The 19,711-nt window shown below is 34.8% G+C and overlaps 3 protein-coding genes across 9 annotated transcripts; 1 reads left to right on the top strand and 2 right to left on the bottom strand.

The window, feature by feature from the left end:
- The first annotated feature begins 2,312 nt into the window (after positions 1-2,312).
- LOC18094633 (VQ motif-containing protein 22) lies at positions 2,313-3,277 on the top strand. The gene has a single exon (XM_006368974.3). It carries the CDS (start codon positions 2,415-2,417, stop codon positions 3,078-3,080), a length of 666 nt encoding a protein of 221 aa, XP_006369036.2. The 5' UTR covers positions 2,313-2,414; the 3' UTR covers positions 3,081-3,277.
- A 2,028-nt stretch (positions 3,278-5,305) lies between these two features.
- On the bottom strand, positions 5,306-9,729 carry LOC18094632 (phosphatidylinositol/phosphatidylcholine transfer protein SFH11). Of its 7 annotated transcripts, XM_024601606.2 has the most exons (12): positions 8,783-9,729; positions 8,568-8,667; positions 8,141-8,407; positions 7,866-7,943; positions 6,553-6,654; positions 6,423-6,472; positions 6,198-6,306; positions 6,032-6,100; positions 5,857-5,885; positions 5,745-5,805; positions 5,634-5,675; positions 5,306-5,547 (listed from the first exon to the last, which is right to left on the bottom strand). In XM_024601606.2, the coding sequence occupies exons 1-12, from the start codon at positions 9,166-9,168 to the stop codon at positions 5,503-5,505; spliced, it is 1,338 nt and encodes a 445-aa protein (XP_024457374.2). In that variant the 5' UTR covers positions 9,169-9,729; the 3' UTR covers positions 5,306-5,502. The 7 variants fall into 7 exon arrangements, with proteins under 7 accessions (XP_024457374.2, XP_024457274.2, XP_024457327.2 ...); XM_024601506.2 differs by having other exon boundaries at positions 5,745-5,885; XM_024601559.2 differs by having other exon boundaries at positions 5,306-5,675.
- A 7,763-nt stretch (positions 9,730-17,492) lies between these two features.
- LOC18094631 (probable aspartyl protease At4g16563) lies at positions 17,493-19,447 on the bottom strand. The gene has a single exon (XM_006368972.3). It carries the CDS (start codon positions 19,153-19,155, stop codon positions 17,665-17,667), a length of 1,491 nt encoding a protein of 496 aa, XP_006369034.1. The 5' UTR covers positions 19,156-19,447; the 3' UTR covers positions 17,493-17,664.
- Between the last annotated feature and the right edge of the window lie 264 nt (positions 19,448-19,711).

The following is a 19,711-nucleotide window of genomic DNA, read 5'->3' as shown; positions in this document are numbered from 1 at the left end:
ACTTTTTTTCTTTTCCTTTTATTTTTATTTGTATATTAGGGTGGTACTGCTCGCGACTTTCTCTGATCTTTGATGTCAGCCTTTATTGATGTTGTTAGTATTGTCTTGGTGAGACCTTCCTTCCAAGTCGTCGCGTGGTGTTGATGGAGCCTAAGTGTGGCCACGACAACCAACTTTTTTTCTCTTCCTTTTATTTTTATTTGTCTCTCCTTCCCTTTGTTTCCATGTATAGTTTCTTCTCATTCATAAAATAGGTCTGTATTTTTTTTTTAATGACAACTCCAATCCCTCTATCTTTAGTCCTTTGTAAAACAAAACATTCAAATTGATTTTTTTTTGTAAAATCAAGCGCCAACTTGACATCAAGATGTTTTTTGGACACTGCAAGGACTTTATATCAAGCCAATCAAATCAAATTATAGAGCCTAATATCGATTAAACACATTGAGTAAGGATTGAATTAAATGACCAAAAAACTACGATGATGGAAAAAAAAGACAAACAATGAATGAATTGAACTAATAGAAGAAACAATGAAAAAACCCTAGCTATTTGATTTTTTTACTTAATTAATAATGGCAAATTCATTTTTGTTTTTAATAATTAGAGGGGCAACATTGGGAAAAACCGAACTAGGGGGATAGAAGTGGAGCGTTGAAGAATCTACGAGGGCAAAAACAGGAAATTGGTAAATAATCATGCCAAGTCTTGGATAACGATCAGGGTGGTGTGTGTATTCAATTTCTGAAGCAATCACTTTGAATGGGATTATAATAGAATTGACTTGTAAGAGGATCAATTAATGAAGTTGCCTTCCTGGTTAAACTACACATCGACTCCCTGCCCTACAAACGTGGCCTTCGGTAGGGACGTCAAAGTTGATAGTCAACTAATTAATCAATACATGCCTTTCAGACATTATTGTGGACCTGGAAAATGACCTTTGGTCAAAACCACATCTCTTCCACCTGCTTGCTTTGCAAGCTAACTAGTGGCTAAACCTTGTTGGAATCATAGAATTTCCAGGCAGTTTCCTGAATGCCCAACTAATCCTTAATCTTAGAACACGATCCTAGCTAATCCATAAAATAAACACCACTGCCTACTTCATAATCCTAGCCAATCCTTAAAAAAACCCAGAATATACATCAATGCCTACGTCAAAGCCTCGATACCATCACCAGCTTTATGTGAAACGAGAGAATTGATTATTCTGCTGATACCATTTTGTGGGAGAGTGACGGCACAAAACATCAATCTGTAGCAAATTCGAATACTGAATATAGGGCATATATGTCGTTTTCAACCCTATCTTGCATTAGCTAGCAGCCTTCATTAATTCATTAGATGTTCATATTGATAATTCTAAGAGCTGGAATTCCCAAGAAATTTACATGGTGGATATATTCCGTCGAAAACAAGATCATGACATTAATGAATTGTTGATCGTGTACATGCACATATATATACTTCAATTTCATGTAAAAGAAATTCAAGAAACACATTTATGACAGTAGAAAAATACCAATCAATGCCGTGCGCTGATGAATGACTAAGTACATTAATTGCCAAAGTCAAATGGGGAAATCATCCATTGGTCCATTCTGATCGACGACGAAACATATTCCTAACGCATAAATACAGAAGAAGAAAAAAAGGAAAAAAACAAAAACAAAAACGAAGGGAAATTAATGGAACGTCGTCTTTACTTCTCTTGCATTGAATTGAATCTGAAGGTACAAGAGTACATTCAACCCACTAGGATGTTTGATTCTAGTCAAAAGAGACTAAGGGTGGTCATTCTTAGACGCTTGAATATTCAACAATGTCTTTGGTTGAATAATTATTATTTTCAACATATATTATTCTGTGTAGGCTATAGAACTGTTTCGAAAATTAAGGCATTGCTTTTGGTTTCTCAAAACAAAGGGCCAGGTGTTTGATATCGACGAGGAGAATTGACGCAGAAGAAACTAATAAGGGAGAGGTGGTGGTTTGGGATTGCAAATCACGGTAATAAAAAGCAGTGCTGCATTATTTTGATGAATCTATATTAATTTAAGCAAGATTTTCTGACCAAGCTAGAAGCTAAGACCATCTCGAATGAACCCGAAGATAACCTACTATAAGTCTAAAGGTGATTTTAACTCTCTGGTATTGTGATCTCATTGACAAAAACAGCTGTTGCTTCCAGGAAACTACACTCGCTTCGGCCTTAGTGGCCCAGTTTGTCTCTCTCCCAAGGAATAGTCAAGAGTAAACACAATTACTTTGACTGAAGATGGTCTTCTCAGTATATATATGACTCGAGGTTTACATTTGTATTTGTTTGCTTTCCATACTAAATAACACGGCTTAATACAGTGCCAGACAGGCAATTTAAGATTACCATCAGAGCCACCGTGAGTGACACTATGGCTAGTTCGTCGAGTGATTGGGTGCAACTCTATGAACAAGCCAATATTCATGGACAGGCAACACCTTCCTTTGGATTCTCAGATGCCACCAATGTTGCAACCAGTGGTGCATCGCATATCATAAATCCAAGCAGTTCAATTACATCAAGTGCTGGTGATCAGACGTTGACCCCTAAAGGTTGTGGGTCGAAGCCAATCAAAAGGAGATCTAGAGCTTCTAAGAAGACACCAAGCACCCTGCTCACTGCCACCACCGCAAATTTCAGAGCCTTGGTGCAACAATTCACTGGCTGTCCTAGTATTCCCATTTCAATCGGGAACCAAAAGGGTCCAATCACCTTGAATTTTGGACTCGGGAGTGCACAAGATCATAGCTACGCGACTGCAGAAATGGCACCTTTTGACAACATTTATTATCATGGGCAATCTCAGATGCAAGGACGACAGCAACCGAGGGAAAACGCACAGCAACTGCACCAGGACCAAGGATTACTTGATCATCTTCCTAATAGTAATGCTTACTTCTCGTTGTCTAGTGACCTTGGACCTAATTTAGACAGGCCAGCTGATGATGGGCTTTTCAATATGGACGATATTGCTTTGCAAGAGCTTGCTAAGGAGTCTTTCTCCGATGAAAATATGAATAATATTGATTGCTTTTAGGGATAGTTAACCATATATATCCAGGTGCGGTTTTGTTCGTAGAATCTCCTCTTAGAGCTATATTGTATGTTTATCCATCTATTCCACAAGCATGTATGCTATTTGCTATTTATTAATTCCTCATCCAAATAACATAGGAAAAGGAATTAAGACTAAGACTATATACTATATATTAAATTTTCATTTTTTTTATCAAACAGAGTGGGATAGAGCTGAATCTTAGTGAACAGTGACACCATAGACCAAAGTTATGATTAACTGCAGGCTATTTGGTAAGAGAAAAAACAAATCACTGGAGTTTTGATCAATTGAAACCTAACCTTTCATTTATCTGATTTTGATTCCTAGCCCACGAATTTTTTTTCAATTCATTTTTGTATTGTTGTATTGAAACTGCTGGCATGGCAAACAAATTTTAAGCTAATTTATGATGATTTGGTTGGGATTTCATTCTTATGCCAGGGGCGAGAATGCATATCCTACTGCTCATCAATGGGATGGTGATGATGACTTCCTTTAAAATTGAACGTTTTTACTTGGTTATTTTTCTGGCATATGCTCGCTTCTTTTGCATGCCCAACTCAGATTATACTGAAGTGTTTGGATTTTCTTGATTTACGGGGGAGTTGGCGTTAACGTGAAGAATAAATATGGAAATCACAGAATAGGAATCATAGAATATTTAGTTTCCTAATTAGCCTTACTTGATTGTAAATCGTCCATGATTATTTCCTAGACTAGTGTAATGAGTTTTTCCTAATTAGTCTCTGTATAGGCTATATATACAAGAGCCTCTTCTGCTCTTACTTTTGTACTGAAATAACAATCAAATATATTCTTTCTCAGTTCAACAGTTGGCACACAGAAAACAACGATTCTTTTCTGATGCTATTGATGGAAAATTAGAAATGGGATGTGTATATTTATATATATTTTCTAACCCCCATGGCACTTTGAATAATCCTCTAATATCCATACATCAATTAAACCACCTTGCACATGCCTTAAGGTAATTGTTCATCCATCTTTCGGAGACTCATTTCATCTCTACTTTGCCGCAAGCAATCGCCGGACTCTGGGTGTGGCATGTCATCAAATTCTCCAGTTACCATATCAAACCTCGAAATTGAGTTTGAACATGGTGTATCGTCAAATTCTCTATTTCTTGGTGGCAGGTTTTGAGAGAAAGATATTTTGACTTTGATGCAGAGACCATCCAATGCAGAGCTCCATCTACAACAACAGGGGTAGCAGAACGCGGATGACAGTAAGAAAGAGAAGCTCGTTAGGTGTCAGGCTAAACATCATATACATAAAGCATTCATGTTCCTCAAGAACAGAAAGCACCCTAACACCTCTTGTCAAAGAATGGAAGAAAAATCCACAGATAAAACCAACTCCTTGTCCCGCTGGTGTTTGGACAGTCATAAGTTCTTGTGCCATCAGATTCCAAATGAAAAACACCCTCTTTGCTCAAGTGTTTTGAAAAGTACTAACGAAGAACAGAAAGGTGAACAATTAAGCAGTCGCAATGGACGCGTGGGGGCTTGCTCATTTGCCGTACTAGAATCTGTGAGTGAATAATCAAGCAGTGGCATTTGAATTTGATGCCTGACACCTAGTTTGCTTGATATGTACTAATCTCGGGCCGTTCATTATAAGAACCGAAACTTGTTGAGTTTCAAACCAAATCAGTGGATCGAAAGGTTAAAATAGAATTACACCTGCAAGCATTCTGATATAAATCCTTCGACAGCCACATCTTCATCGACTGATTTAGAATTCTCGCCTTTTGAAGACAACATATATTATTTCCCATCTGCATCCGCCACTATCTTCTACTGGAACCTTTAAAATATGAGTATGACTCTCCGTGAAGATCAATTCCAAGAACAGAACAATTCCCACGCCAAGATTTATCGATCAAGGCTCTAGCCACTGAACCCCATTTGTAACGAGAGATAAATTATTTGCTCAACAACGTGAGATCCCCTAATCTAAGCATCCAAAACAAACTACCAAACATACAACAAAGAAAAATAATCCAGGGATCAAAATAAAAAAAGCAAAAGGACTAACTTTTTTTTTATAAAAAAATAGAGAAAACATTATGGAATACCATTACAATTCATAATGTTTTCTCCCTACCTCCATAGTAAATCTACCATACCTTTAAGTTTTTTCTTTTTTTGTAATTGTAATGTAATAGGATTCTTATTTGAGTGAGAGGTGTAAAAGGAGTATTTTATTTTTTTCAACTTCTATTATTACCTCCTAATTTCTCAATTCAGTACATACTATTTTCTCAACAAAAAATAATGTACTAATTTCATTATCTTTTTCCACGTGGAAATGAAGGTAATTTTTTTTTATTTAAGGAAAATGGTTCATCGACAAACAATTAAGCAACTGGCTTATAAGTTTAAACTCCCAATGCTTGTATTTGTTGTTCAAGTCGTTCCAACACCTGTGAGGGGAAAAGAATGATTAGATAAACAAAACTTGATGAGATCTAAATTGGCAGCAGTACACCACAAACATTTCTAGGCTCACCGCCTTCGTGCTGTCAAGAGCAGTTTTCAGTGCTTGGATTTCCTGCAACACAACCGATTTATTCAGCATCACTACTTCCTGTCCGAAGCAAGTTATGTGAATATCACTCACTTTGTTGGTGTCCACAAGTGCACGTTCTAGTGCCTGGATATTCTGCGCCTCGGTTTTTCCAGCAACTTTGGTATCCTCGTGTTCTCTGTGTTCTTCTCGTGTGAGGCAAGCATCACCGGAATCTTCATTTTGGCCAGTACCCTGCATTATTCAGCGAGTAAAATGTTGGCTGATAGGTTGGAATTTTATTATATCATATTAAAAGCACCAAACCAGAAGCCCGCAGGCTGAATTGATCAGTATTGCAAGTGTCATAAGAAAGGTTGAATAATTTGTTGATTAATTACCATAGCCTCCTCTGAAGCGACACCTCTGTTTGATTCAGTATTGTAAATCTCCTCTGTTATAGAAGTCGACTGCAGGGAACAAGTTAAATATTCACAGGAAGGAATCGCTACTACGATAATAAACACTACCCTAAAGAAAGTATTTCACGGTAGTTAAGAAGATAACCTGAAGCATTTCTACAACTTCTGGGTTCTGCCAGGGTCCTTTATCACTAAACAGGCAACCACCATAATCAGAACATGTGCAGTTCCCTCCAAGAAAACTTGGCAAATTACTGTGAAAGAAAATAGGAAAACTTAGTGGTGCTAACAAGTGTAAGGAACATTCAGATCCAAAAGCAGCATGCACATGCTTTTCAGAACAGTAATACAAGTGCCAAAAACTTGCCACCTTTGATCAATAACTTCAAGCAGGTTGCTTAGATAGTTGCATCCCAAAACCTACAATTGAAACAAACACTCGATTCATGCAGTTTGAGAAGGGACCTGCAATTGTGTTTTTCAATGAGAAAAATCCTTACATGAATCTTCGCTAATGTGCGTGCATCAAGAAAAGCCCTGAGTGCTTTCCACAGCATCCTGAACCCATTTCCAGCATTGACTATAAAGAGCCGATTCAGAGTCTGGAGATTTCCATAGCAAAAGATTATTAATTAATATTAATTCATAGAATGAGGACCATGCCAAGCTTGACAACAGCACCACTTGGTCTTCCTAGACAGAAGCATAACCCCCATCCTGCTTTGCACAAACAGAACAATGGGAAAACAATTTTTTTGATATCAATGCATTAATATATATTTAAAAAATTAATATTTTAGGATTTGTAATTCATGGTATTCATTTGTAGTTTTCAATAAGGCTTTATTAATCTTCAACACTCACAAATTGCGAAACTTACTATCCATCTTAGCTTAACTTACAAATCATATTAGAGGGACCACACATGATTAATTAGTTAATGCAAGTTTAAGATATATTATGCCCAGTTTCATAATAATAGAGGAACACATTTGATCAAAAAGTCAAATTAGAAGGAACACGGGCCATAACCCAAAAGGTTAGGCATGCATGGCCCTACAAAACAAGACCCGTTCACCCATCTATTCAAATAAAACTAGGCAACGTGTCGTCATTAGTGAGCCCCCGACCACCTCTAATAGCATGCTCAGCGTCCATAACCTAGAAAATCTTGTTTTCCATGCTTTTTTATTATATAACTGTCAAACTAAAGGGACCACAAAAGATTTTGACAAAAAAATGAAGGCATAGTTCTTCAAAAAGGTTGCCTCCACGGTGGTCTGCATGTTTTTTTTTCCCTCAAATTCAGTTTGAGTCCCTTTACTTTTAATTTTTCAAAATAAAAAAATTCAAGCAACTTTTTCACAAAATCGAGGGCTTACCAAACTTTGATTGGGTTTAAAATAGAGTTAGCTGAAAGATGTATACTTCAAAATAAATATAATGCTTATTGGAAAAAAAAAAATTAAAACTGAACAAGAAGTCCTGGACTTGTTATAATATCACAGTATCATTTTCTTTTCATTTCTCCTTAATTTTAGAAGATTGTACCTCTTCTTCTACATTAAGTAAGTGTTTATTTTTTTATTTTTTGGTAAAAACCACGTTTTATAAAATTTTAAAAATTTTTTTGTTTAATTTATTTTTATTTTAATATACTGATGTTAAAAATAAATTTTAAAAAATAATAATAAAATATTATTTTATATATTGTTTCAAAAAAAAAAAAACAATTTAAAATATTACAGTTACTGTAATATTAAAACACTACCTAGAACGTTTACCAATCTAGAACTTTAAACAAAAATATTACCTCTGGGTAGTAGTTGCTATCGATTTTCAAAATATCCATGAAGAGACATCTCGCAGGCTTTGAGAAATTGGACATGCCCTAAGCAAAGGCAAGAATCAAACTATTGATCAGGACACGCCACAGAAAAGCTTGGAACTAAAATTAGTATCAAGAAAACTTTATGGTTTTCCCCGACATCAACAGAAACGAGAGAGGGAATGACTTAAAAGGTCAAGTAACTCTTAATTCTCAGTGCTAATAATTTGCAAGACACGAGTATAGGATATGATACTCACCACTCCCTTCACATCCAAGATACTTGTGGTGGATGCTATATGCCTTTTTGCTGTAATTGAACATGCAGGGAACCTCAAATTTAATGTCTTCTCCTGTTCGGACACGTGATACTTGACAAATCTTTCAATGGTAGTTGCCTGTACCAGGGAATTAATGTCTACCATTCCAATCCGTTCAATATATATCGGTCTTCCATACCTATCAACCCCATGATATCCATGAGGATAACATTTCTTTACTTCTGCATGTTCTTCGAACTTCAATTCCTGCAGTGAGTTCCAAACAAATGAATCCCTTGAAGAATTTACAGACCAAGGCAAGAGTCGAGCCTTGTTAAGATCGAGGATTCGGTGGAGGTCGAATTTAAAGGGAAGGTTGGATTTGAATGTCAAACGATGTATGGTTACAAATAAATTCGGCCTTCACCTTTGGAATTGCATCAACCCCATATTCCTCACGCCACTTGAGATAATTCACATATGTGTCCTTTGCTTTCGAAAAATCAAAGTCTCTCATTCGGAGAAACCTGACACGCATATAACGTTAAACACCATCGACTTATGGTAGAATAAGCAGTCAATAACTAAGAATATTGCTGTGTAATTTATCATTAAAACTAAAACTGATACCATCAAACTTACCGTAAAAGAGTATGATAATCATTGTGCTTCCCCGTTAAATGACCTTCAACAAAAAGCAGTTCGCGGAAAGAATCAATAAGCTTTTCATCTTTTGGATCATGGACTCCTTCAAGGACTACTCGCAAGCTTTTGCTCTTTCCAAGTTTCTTCAAGGAGTCCCGAATCCTGAGAGGGTAATTTAACATTGACTTGATGCCTGGTTTTGGCAATGAAGATGGCTTATTTTCTTCTGGAGAAAGGAGAATCCAATGAGATTCAATGGGTGGATGGATTGATTTTTCCCTTCCTTTTGTAAATTGAGAACTCTTCAAGTCCGAAGTTTCCTCACCTTCTCCACTGCCTCTCGAGATGATTATGTCCCGGTAAGTCTCCTTTGGTCTAAACATATGTGCTGATATCCATTCACCTCAATGCGTGCACACGTCGAAAAGACTTATCGACAAAAGATCACTAAAACCTGTTTCTGCAGAATCCAATTCTATTTACTCATCTAGAAACTATTATATGGCCTATCTAGGACAAAGATAACCAAAATTCGAAGGTCTCGCTCTATTAGTCTGGCGTTTGCAATGTCATTTGCTATCAAAATTCAAGTGCAGGGTTTAAGAGATCAATTTGAAGCTCAAATGTAATAGAGAATTGATCAAATTTCAAGATATCATCTCTCAAGCCATCCAATCAAACTCTACTACGGAGAGAGAGAAAGGTGGAGGTACCACTAAAACTATTAAGGCACACAATAAAGGAAACTGGTTACAGCTTACAATGAAAACAAGAGTGATAAAAAATAAATAAATTTACATGAACAAATCTATAAACCATTAGAGAGTAATATTTGTTGAAGCGGAAAGAGACGGAATAATTTGAGCTTGTCCAAGTTAAGTGAACATGACAGCTTTTTAACAGAGAGAAATGAAGAGAACAACTGTATTGTGTACGGCTGGGGGGGGGGGGGGGGCGCAAGAAGAAGAAGCAAAATGACGAAGGAGAACGAAAATTCTGCAGAATATTAAATAATTAAGAAAGCATCGAATGCAATCCAATGCTTACTTGGTCTTCACGATTGGGTTCTAACTTTTCTCTTTGGAATATTTCGTTACCAAGTAACCTCTTCTTTTCTTCTTCATTTTTCATGTTGTTAAGCAAACAAATTTATGGAGGTTCCACGAAACAGTAAAGATTGTTAAGTAAACATGGTATGAGAGGGAGATAGTGCCAAGAACTTTTAACGGTAAATTCTCTTCAAACTTCCTAAAAGCCCAGAAAAAACATGAAATAGCCCACTCTGGCCTATTCACAGGTCCAGGGTCTAAGGCTAAACACTTGACTGATAAGCATAATCCAATCCACACAGGCGATGCCGATGACCATATACGGCTATTAGCAGCCCATCCCCAGAAAGAAAAAATCCAAGTCTTTTCATAGGATGTTTATTTATCTTAGAATTTAGAAGACAGAATCTCCATGTATTCGATTTTACAAGGTACAAGATCAGAAATTCCTTCTTGTGTTAGGAAGGATGAATAAACTTCATGCATGCTTGCGGGATTAGTTGATATGTGTGAAAGCTGGTTTGAATATTTATATTAATAATAATAATTAATAAAAAAGGATGAATAAACTTTGGTTTTTAAGTTACTGTCATAATTGAATTTTTAAATTTCAGATTTTAAGCTAAAGGTTTGGGGGATGAATGTGATTATCTCCCGTTATGTATAGTACATATACATAATCGTAATGATGAAATAGCTTCGGAGTATAATAGGAGCAAGAATCAGAAGAACTACATTAGTTCCAAGATTTTATCTTTAAATTATTTATCAAAGGGGGAAAATCAATTTTACCGAACGACTAAATTAGTTTGCATTTTAAGTTGTCATATTTAGAGAATTCAAATAGGTAATAACTTATAGTTTAAGGCGCCACCGTTTCACAAAAAAACTAATTTTTTTTTGTTTATATTTTTAGTTTGTTTTTATGTGTTGATTTCAAAAATAAATTGTGAAAAATTAAAAAATATTATTTTGATGTTTTTCCGAGTAAAAAACACTCTAAAAAATAATAATTATCACAATATCAAACACTACCTAAAGTTCTTAAAACTTAGGCTGTTCTTTAAAGAGAAAATATTCAATGATTCTATTAAAGTTGACTAGATAAGCATTCTATTGCAGGTCGGACAAAAAATTATTTTAACATAAAAAAATATTCAGGCTATGAAATATTTTTTAATAATATTATTAAACCCAGCTCAACATGTCAACCTTAAAATCTCTTGATTTAACTTTTTGACTAGCCCACACTTCAAATTAAACCATGTTGGAGTTGCCTTGACATAATCCAACCAATTTGGCTAATTCAAAGACAACTCGGACGATCGGTAAAAATGTAATTTGACTTTTAGAAAAAATCAATTGACATTTTTTTTTTTTTAAAAAAAAATGAGACGATGACATATTAAATCGACCCGAGTCAATTTAGTTTAATCCACTAAACTCGCGATCTGAGTCATGGACTCTACTAAGTTTAATAAAATTACTTTTATTTAATTATATAATAAAAAAATAGAAGCTCAATCGAGCATCAATTCAATGTCAAGATGTTTATTTGAGGTCGCAATAACCTTATAGAAAACAATCAAAATAAATTAGGAGACTCGATTCTTAACATTTTTTTTTATTGAGAGACAAAAGGATGCTATTTGTACATTATAAAATAAATTAAGAAATATATGAACTAATAAATCAAAAAATATTGTTGACACTAATTAAATATTAAAAGTACAAGGTTAATCTTCATAGTAGAAATAAAATATAGATGCAAATGCAAATGTTTTGCATCGACTATCCTTCTTAGTTTAAATGTTTTCACTTATTTTATCTTAATAACTCATTGTTGTTTCTAATAACAAATGATTTAAATTTTTATTAATTTTTTTTATAAATATATCTAATTCGTATAAAATATAAAAGGAAAAAAATGCAATAAAAATTAAACTAATCTCTTTGAAATATCATAAAACTAAAAAAAAAAGATTATGTAAAAAAAAAGGTAATTCAATAGAAACAATTAATGGAAAGGGTAAAAAAAAACAAAAAAAGAGGTCAGACATTGATGGGCAGACAATTTTTCTCTCTCAAGAATCCGCTCCTATTCTTTTTAAATAGGCAATGAGCTCGCTACAATTTCAAGCGACCTTACTTTTATTGTTATGTTTTTCGATCACATTTAATAATTAGAAAAGTAGGATACAAGTTTTTGGACTTAAAAATTCAATTTTAAATCCTTTTATCGGGAAATATCTTATAAACACCATGAAAACTTTTATAAATCACTTTCCACCCCAAAATCACTCAAAAAAAAAAAATTATTTGTCTAAAAATCTAAATGGAAAATAATCTACGTTTTCATACATGTTTATAAAAAAAAACTACTATTATCAAACTTTCTTGTCAAATAGAACTCGTTGACACAAATAACAATGAGTTTCATCATTGAAAAGTCATTCATTGATTTTCTCTCTCCTTAACTAATTTCCTTTCTTCTCTCAAATTAAGGAACTCAAATGTTAATAGAATAAATTTTTAAATTAAAATTAAAATTACAAGAGTAAAGGGACTGTAGAGTAAAAAAAAAAAGTAAATAAACTAAACAAAACTTTTTTTAGTGAATTTAAGATTGACCATGAGATTTCTCTTGTTTAATATTTTGGCCCTTTTTTGTTGAGTTTTTTCTTTCCTTGGCAAATTCTAATAAAGGAAAAATTACCCTATAGTTTGATGGAGATTATATTTACCTATTAAATTTTAAAAAATTATAATTTACATCATCATAATCAATAAAAATTCTCAAATATAATAAAATAAATAAATTACTTTTATATATATTAAATTAAAAAATCAACCAAACAATACATATGATATTCTCTATTTTGCAGACACTATTTTCTATCTCTTTCTAAATATAAACCATCTAATAAAATACAAAATTTTTGGAGGAAGTGAAATCATTGGGTCTAGGAATCAACTTGATTTTTATTCAAATTATTAAAAAGAGTTCACTTACCTGGAAGTGAATTCCTCTTTACCCATGGCCATGACAATCCAAGTAAATGGATAACATCTCCCTCACTCCCTAACTAAAAAAAAACCCTCAAAATCCATTACAAATGAAGGAGAAATCGACGGGAAGCTCAACCAACTTGTTGGCGTCAGCTGAACTGACAACTTCATGGCGCCAGGCTGGAGGGCACAAAAGGAAAGCGAATCCTATGTTCCATCATTTTATTTTGGATTTTTTTTAAAAGAAAAAAATAATTTAATATATTAATTGTTTTTTACAGAATAACATTATTTAAAAAAAATTTAAACCAATAACACGTTTTAATCTTGTTGTATTTAAATATTTTTATTTTTAAGTGAAATAAAATAATTATTGTATTTTAAAATAATAATATTTAAACATATCATATTTTTGAAGCGTGACAACGGTGAATATTCTCTTAAAATTTTAATTTTTTTGTTTAAAATTAATTTTTTTAATGTTTTCATATTATTTTAATTTATTTATATTAAAAATAATTTTTAAAAAATAAAAAATATAATTTAATATATTTCTAAATAAAAAACTTTAATCAATACAATATTTAGACTTAAATTATCCTAATGAAATACACCCCCAATTTAAAGAATTCAAATCAACATCAAAGTCCAATCACTAAGGCCTTTAATTTTTAAGTGCCTCGCCCCTTTTATTTGTCTGTGGTGAAAGAGTTGATTTTTTTTTGTTTTAAATAAAATTTTAGTTTTTTTATATCTTTTTAATACGATAAAGTTAAAAATAAAATTTTAAAATAAAAAAATATTATTTTAATATATTTTTAAATAAAAAATACTTTTTACATATGAACAATTGGTATTATTCTCCAACAAAAACTCAAACTCGTATTTCTAGCTGTTAAAGTTATTCTTTTCAGCACTAGCCATCTAGAAAGAGAGAACTCGCAAAATGAAATTAGCAATAGGAACAATCAAGGTAAAACTTAAAAAAATTAATTTGAATTAAATAAAAAAATTATTATTTTTTTAAATATTTTTGAAACACAAAAAAAAGGTTCTAAAACAATTATATTAATTATAAAAAAAATAATTATATAAAACATGACCCGTTCATAAAAGAAAAAGAAAAACAAAACAAATCATATAATCAGCTCCATTAGTCCATTCATTAGAGCAAATTTTTTGTGGGTTTTAAAAGATGCAGTGCTTTAACAATGACATCCAATTCCAAACAACATGCAAAAAAAAAAAAAAAAAAAAAAAAAAAAAAAAAAAAAAAAACAGAAAATTGTGTAAAAGTCAGGAGATAGCATAGTTTTAAAACCCAGCTCAATCTGGGACTTAGTCAAACTGAGGCTAGAACCGGGTCGGGTTGAAGAAAAAACAAAAGAAGGAAAAATTTGGTGTGATCCGACAAGACCCAGTCAAAAATTCAGTTGCAACCCGTTGACTTTTGTTTTTTTAATTAAAATAACGTTATTTTAATTTTTTTTAAAAAGAATTGACCCGGGCCATCCGGTCAAAACCCGGAACCCGGACCTTGGACCGGGCCGGGTCTAAAAAACCATGGGAGAGAGGCCCAGGCCCGAGATGATGGCACCAGAAAAACACACGTGGCGAAGTATCTAGGAACGCACGCATGGGTACAGCTAGCCAGTCGTGTCCAGATCGACAGATACAGAGACATAACCCCTTGAGCTTTTGGGGAATCGAGAACACGTTTTTTTACCTCCGAACAAAGAGAAGATCCTGGCGGCGTTTTTGTTCTCCTTGCCACGTAATAATCCGCCAACCTGCATGGTTGACTCTTGACTCGATGACTCAGCTACCAAGCCAAAGTTTACAGGGAAAAAAGGAGGAGGAAATACCGCAAAAATTGCAGTGATCACTGAAGTTTTTCGTTATCGAATTAGAATTATATACATTAATTTTTTTTATAAAAAACAAAAAAAGAAGAAGTGTTCCCACAATTCTTGCAATTTGGTTACTATAAATAAATAACTCAGTATCAAAAAGGGTTTTCAAAAATCTTATTTCAAAAGGTTTGTTCTTCTGTGGAGTAATTAGAATCCTTGTCTTACTGTAGATAGAAATGGATGTCTTCATGGAAAAAGTTACAGGATCGATGGATCAAAACGAGGTGATGTATGCCGGATTGGGTCTACCTGCGCAGAAGAAGCCTAACTCTTGAGATGCAGCCAACATCTTACAACTGGTTGCCAGCTGGTTAGCATTTTGCATGACTGAGTTGACCCTCCTCTACTGCCATGCCAGCTCGTCCTTGGGAGCTGCACACGCACATCTTCTCTCGAGGTGGCCCTTGCAATAAAGAAGATGAAACAAATTGTAATTGATTACTGAAACAGGCTTTCATTTGCAAGTAAACTTTGCTACTCCTGCTAATTAATTAATGAGCTCCATTATGCAGTAAAAAATTGAGATTTCACTCACGCTAGTAAACTTGAAACTTGGTGGTGTTATATGATGCTGCCATGGTGCATGTACTAAGAAAGAAATCTCTTTTAATGGATCCCAAAATGATTCTTTTCTCGTGAGTATATATAAACAATTAACAGTTCCAACATAACTCGAACACCTATGAAATCAGACGTCAGCCAAGAATCCGAGCAGCATGAAAATACCTGCAAGTGAGCACAGCCATTTTTTTAAATTTCCGATTCCCAATCTGGCACGGCCGAGCATGTATGGATATGATAAGTAGTTGAGCAATAGTCACGTGAATTATACCAGAGATGAGCCAAGTTTACGCATCCATTTATACTTGTACGGCATGAACGATTGGGATTGCATTCGACGAGTATATATGGCACCGCAGCAAGCGTGAATAAAACAGGGGAGTCAGTCAAAACGTATACGTAGATGGTGTAAATTTGATGTTGAGTGCTCTCGTCACAAAAAAGATTCAAGAAATCTACCAGCTGACAGCTGCATAATCGCTTTTCTGCGGGTTCACGCTATTAACCTTCTAAAGAGCTAGCTAGCTAGCTAATCATGAATCGAATGTTAAATTGCTACTCTACCAAGGGGAACTGAACTTTAAATTAAAGTAAAGAAAATCCCACCACGATGCTATTTTCCCATATCTAATCTCCAAGGGCCTTGTTAAGTCATAATGCTGTGTTTTTTTTTTAAATCTTCGATGTACCTAAATAGCAGGTCCAACAGGTAGCCGCCATTCAGCTAAGAAACATAAGATGGTCCACCTTGTGCAGCAAATCTGGGGATCAGATCTTCAATATCAAATTTAATAGCAGCAGCAACATATAGTGAGAAAGGTGAGATTGGCAAAAATATCATTGCCTTAATGAAAAAATCTGACCCATGGGATAAAAATTTACCTTCTTCCAGTAACATTAACTTCATCCCATTTTAATTTTGGGAACTATGATCACTGATCAGTAGTACCTGCGGGTTGGAGAAGATTTAAAGAGCTTCAACAAACACATACACATAGTAAATGAGAAAGGGAATTGTGGAAAAACGTTTTGCATTGTCACTGTCAGCTCTTATTGAATAATGTACAAAACATTGCTCAAACTAAATACACCATCCATCCCTGGAACACTATTTAATCACAACAACCACTATAGATTCCAACTTTACACAGCTTTTTACAGGCATTTCATTTTTTTGCTTCTCACGTCCACCTTCCTATGCATAGGCGGAGGTATGGCAAAGGCTGGGGTGGGCTTTAGCCTAGGTCAAGATTTTATCAATATTTTTTGACTAGTTTTATATAAAAAAAATTCATAATTTTCAATTAAATTATCAAAAAAAATCTGAAAATTTGCGTGGAGCCTTTTAATATGATGCTTTAGCTTGGGTTAAAATTTCAGAATTTTTGGAGAAATTTAGAAATTTGATGAAAAATCACAATTTGACCAGTTTTACGTTATTGGACGTAATTTTCAATCCGACCATCAGATCGAGCTAAAATTTTATGAGGGATCTTAAAATATGTTGAATAAAATCTGGTTAAAATTTTAGAATGAATGGAGCTTGGTAGTGCTAACAAAAAAAAAGGACCGTTAAATAAAAGCAAAATGACTCATTAAGAGTAAAATGATTATTTGCCATTAAAAAATAAAACAAATCAGCTCCTCTTTTCTTTTATATGTTGCCAACTGGGCAGAAGTAGAATAAAAAAATAAAAAAAAGAAAAGGCGAGAGAGAAATAGAAAAAAGTAAGGGAAAAACATAAAAAAAAATCTAAGGAAAAAAATAAAAAAAAGTGAAAGAATAACCTCGTAAACTTACAGAGTTCAACTTATAAAACACTAATCTAGGGAAGAATCAAGTGAAGGAATGAGGAAATGAAAGAGGGAAAAAATTTAATTACTTTGTTTTTCAGTTGACATGAGATTGTTATTTTATCCCGGTTGAGGGGTTGTTACAATATCGATTCAGATTCGATTATAGATTAATTATATTCCACAAAACATCAAATGATGTAACTTTAATAGTGAGTTTATTTTTACTTTCGCTTTAATTTTATGTACTTTTAAATTTATTTTTTAATATTTTGGGTAGTGTATTTGAATTAAAACTTTACTGTTAACTTCAAAAATTCATGTACATAAGTTAATAATCGATCTTAAAAAATATTTATATATTTATTTAATAGCCCAGGATAAAAAAAATTTCTGGCTCCGCCCTTATTCCTATGTGCCAAGCAATAAACATTTCAATGGACATTATTGAGTTCAATGCCAAAAGCAAAAAAGTGAAATGCGAATATGAACTCAACTTGTACGAACAAAACCCAAAACCTTGTACATTTTAAACCCTCTTAAGGTTTAATTGTTAATCCCGGTTCAAGGTTTCCCATAAAGATGCACACTGCCTCCTTGCAAACCCAACCCTTTTATTCTCCAAATCATAAACCACTTCAAACCCCTGTTGCTGGTAATTCCCCAAAGTAGCCCCCGGCCCGCCACTCAACTCAGCCTCGTCACCACCGTTCATCAGCATCAAACACCCAACCTTTCTTTTCTTCCCCTTCCCATCACCACCATCCAAAAATTCATAAAAATAGTTCCTCCTAGGAAGCACCACACTGGATCCATTCCCCACAAAATGCAGCACGACACTTGGCACATTCACCACGTTATTGTCAAAATAATAACAAGGACTCAATCCAGTATCTTCCTCAATAACTCTAGCTCGCTCATTAACTCGCCCAACTCGGTTCTCAAACTCTGCCACAACCGAGCCATACAAACTCGCCGGCAACATAGTAAAAGTAGTCCCTGAATCCACCACCAACCCACCACTCCCCTCTCCATCAACCTTCCTCAAAAACCCTGGAGCCGGGATTTTCTTTCTACCAATAGAAATACCCTCAAGTCCAACACAATAAAAATAAGGGTGCTCTAGATTATCGAGCATAGAAGTATATACAAAACGAGGCTTATTAACACCGTTTACCCTTCTCTCTTTCTCATCATGATCATACCTTCCTAAAATGAGCGGACTTGGTCGACGAAGTCTGTCCGAATCAAAGGAATGAGACACCAAACAATAAGAGAATTGGTTCCCAAGTTGGGGAGATAATGTAGCAAGCTGGGCAGGCAAAGAAAGGACTCCCCGGCCAAACCCAGCAACTCCAATAGGCTCGGCTAGCGCGGTGTGGGCACAGCCAAATGTGAAATTATTGACTATCAAGTTTGTTGGGTTGCTTAACGGTAGACTAATAGAGTCGCGGTATAGGCGAGCTATCAGGCTGCCATCGCCATAAGCATAATAGAATTGCGGGCAAGAATGTTTTTGACAATCAGATGTTTCGATGGATTCTAACGGGCAGTTGGAAATAGCACAAAGATCGGAGCTTGGGAGATTGGAGTGTGCAGCCGAACATGCAGATGATTTGCAAGAAACTGGGGTGGCGGTTTTGGAGAGTTTAGGTGGTGGAGTGGAAGCTAGAGAAGTGTTTTCAGCTTTGCCTTCACAAAGAATGCATTCAAAAGGCTGGCATGGGAACCAAACAAGGTCACTTCCTGTGTCAAGATAAAGAAAGATGGGTTGGGAGTCGAGAGTGAAGGAGAGAGTGTAGTCACTTCCGGGAGAGAGAGGGAGGGAGACTTGACGATGGTTGTGGGTGTTCTTCTGGTGGTGGTGGCGGCGGAAGCGGGTGATGGAACTGGTGGAGGTGGATTTGATGAGGTGGTGGGTAGAGGTGAATTGGGTTTTGGAGAGGGAGTGAGTTAAAGGCAGAAAAAGAGTTTGTGAAGTAGAGATAAAAAAGTGGGAGAAACAGAGTGAGAAACAGAGCAACAAAGAGTAAGAGGTTGCCATGAGCCAGCAAACCTTTGGTGTAATTTTTAATTTTTTTTAAGAAGAGAGAAGGAGCATAGGGAGAGAATGGTGTTGAAATTTGATTTTGATTTAGGAGAGAATGCCGAAAGGGGAGTTTTGAAGAGGTGAGGATGAAGGTTCTGGGAGGAATGGAGTCTATGTTGTTAGCAGGCAGGCAGGCAAGCTTCAATATATATCTATGCAATTGTAGAGGAGCTACAATCATTGGCGATTTAAGTAATGGAAACGTGGAGGAATATATGTGGAGTTGGAGTCCTTGCTCTCATTGTCCGATGGCGCAAGATTTTAAGTGACTTTACCTCCTTGAAGCAAGCAAAGTATTAACAGGTCTTGTCTAGGCCTGGAGTTATCTAAGTTAGGACAGCCACCGTTAATTTCTTTTAATTAAAACGATCAACTAATCTGATACAGAGGACATGGTAAAGAAACATATCGGAAGTCAAAGAGTAATCGAAGCCCCTGGAAGGGGGTGAATAAATAAAAATAATAATAATCAAAGTCCAGTTCACTATTCAAAGTGAAGTCAACCCATGGC

The sequence above is a fragment of the Populus trichocarpa genome, chromosome 1 (assembly GCF_000002775.5).
Source record: "Populus trichocarpa isolate Nisqually-1 chromosome 1, P.trichocarpa_v4.1, whole genome shotgun sequence".
NCBI classification, from domain to species: domain Eukaryota; kingdom Viridiplantae; phylum Streptophyta; class Magnoliopsida; order Malpighiales; family Salicaceae; genus Populus; species Populus trichocarpa.
This window is presented reverse-complemented; position numbering and strand designations above follow the sequence as displayed.

Excerpts from the sequence above, each read along its gene's own strand:
- LOC18094633 (XM_006368974.3), top strand. The coding sequence starts at position 2,415 with ATGGCTAGTTCGTCGAGTGATTGGGTGCAACTCTATGAACAAGCCAAT.
- LOC18094632 (XM_024601310.2), bottom strand. The coding sequence starts at position 9,168 with ATGTTTAGACCAAAGGAGACTTACCGGGACATAATCATCTCGAGAGGC. Across the intron at positions 6,307-6,422 it reads CTTGAAGTTATTGATCAAAG|TAATTTGCCAAGTTTTCTTG; the intron begins GTGGCAAGTTTT and ends TTTCTTTCACAG. Across the intron at positions 5,886-6,031 it reads TCGCTTCAGAGGAGGCTATG|GGTACTGGCCAAAATGAAGA; the intron begins GTAATTAATCAA and ends TGAATAATGCAG.
- LOC18094631 (XM_006368972.3), bottom strand. The coding sequence starts at position 19,155 with ATGGCAACCTCTTACTCTTTGTTGCTCTGTTTCTCACTCTGTTTCTCC.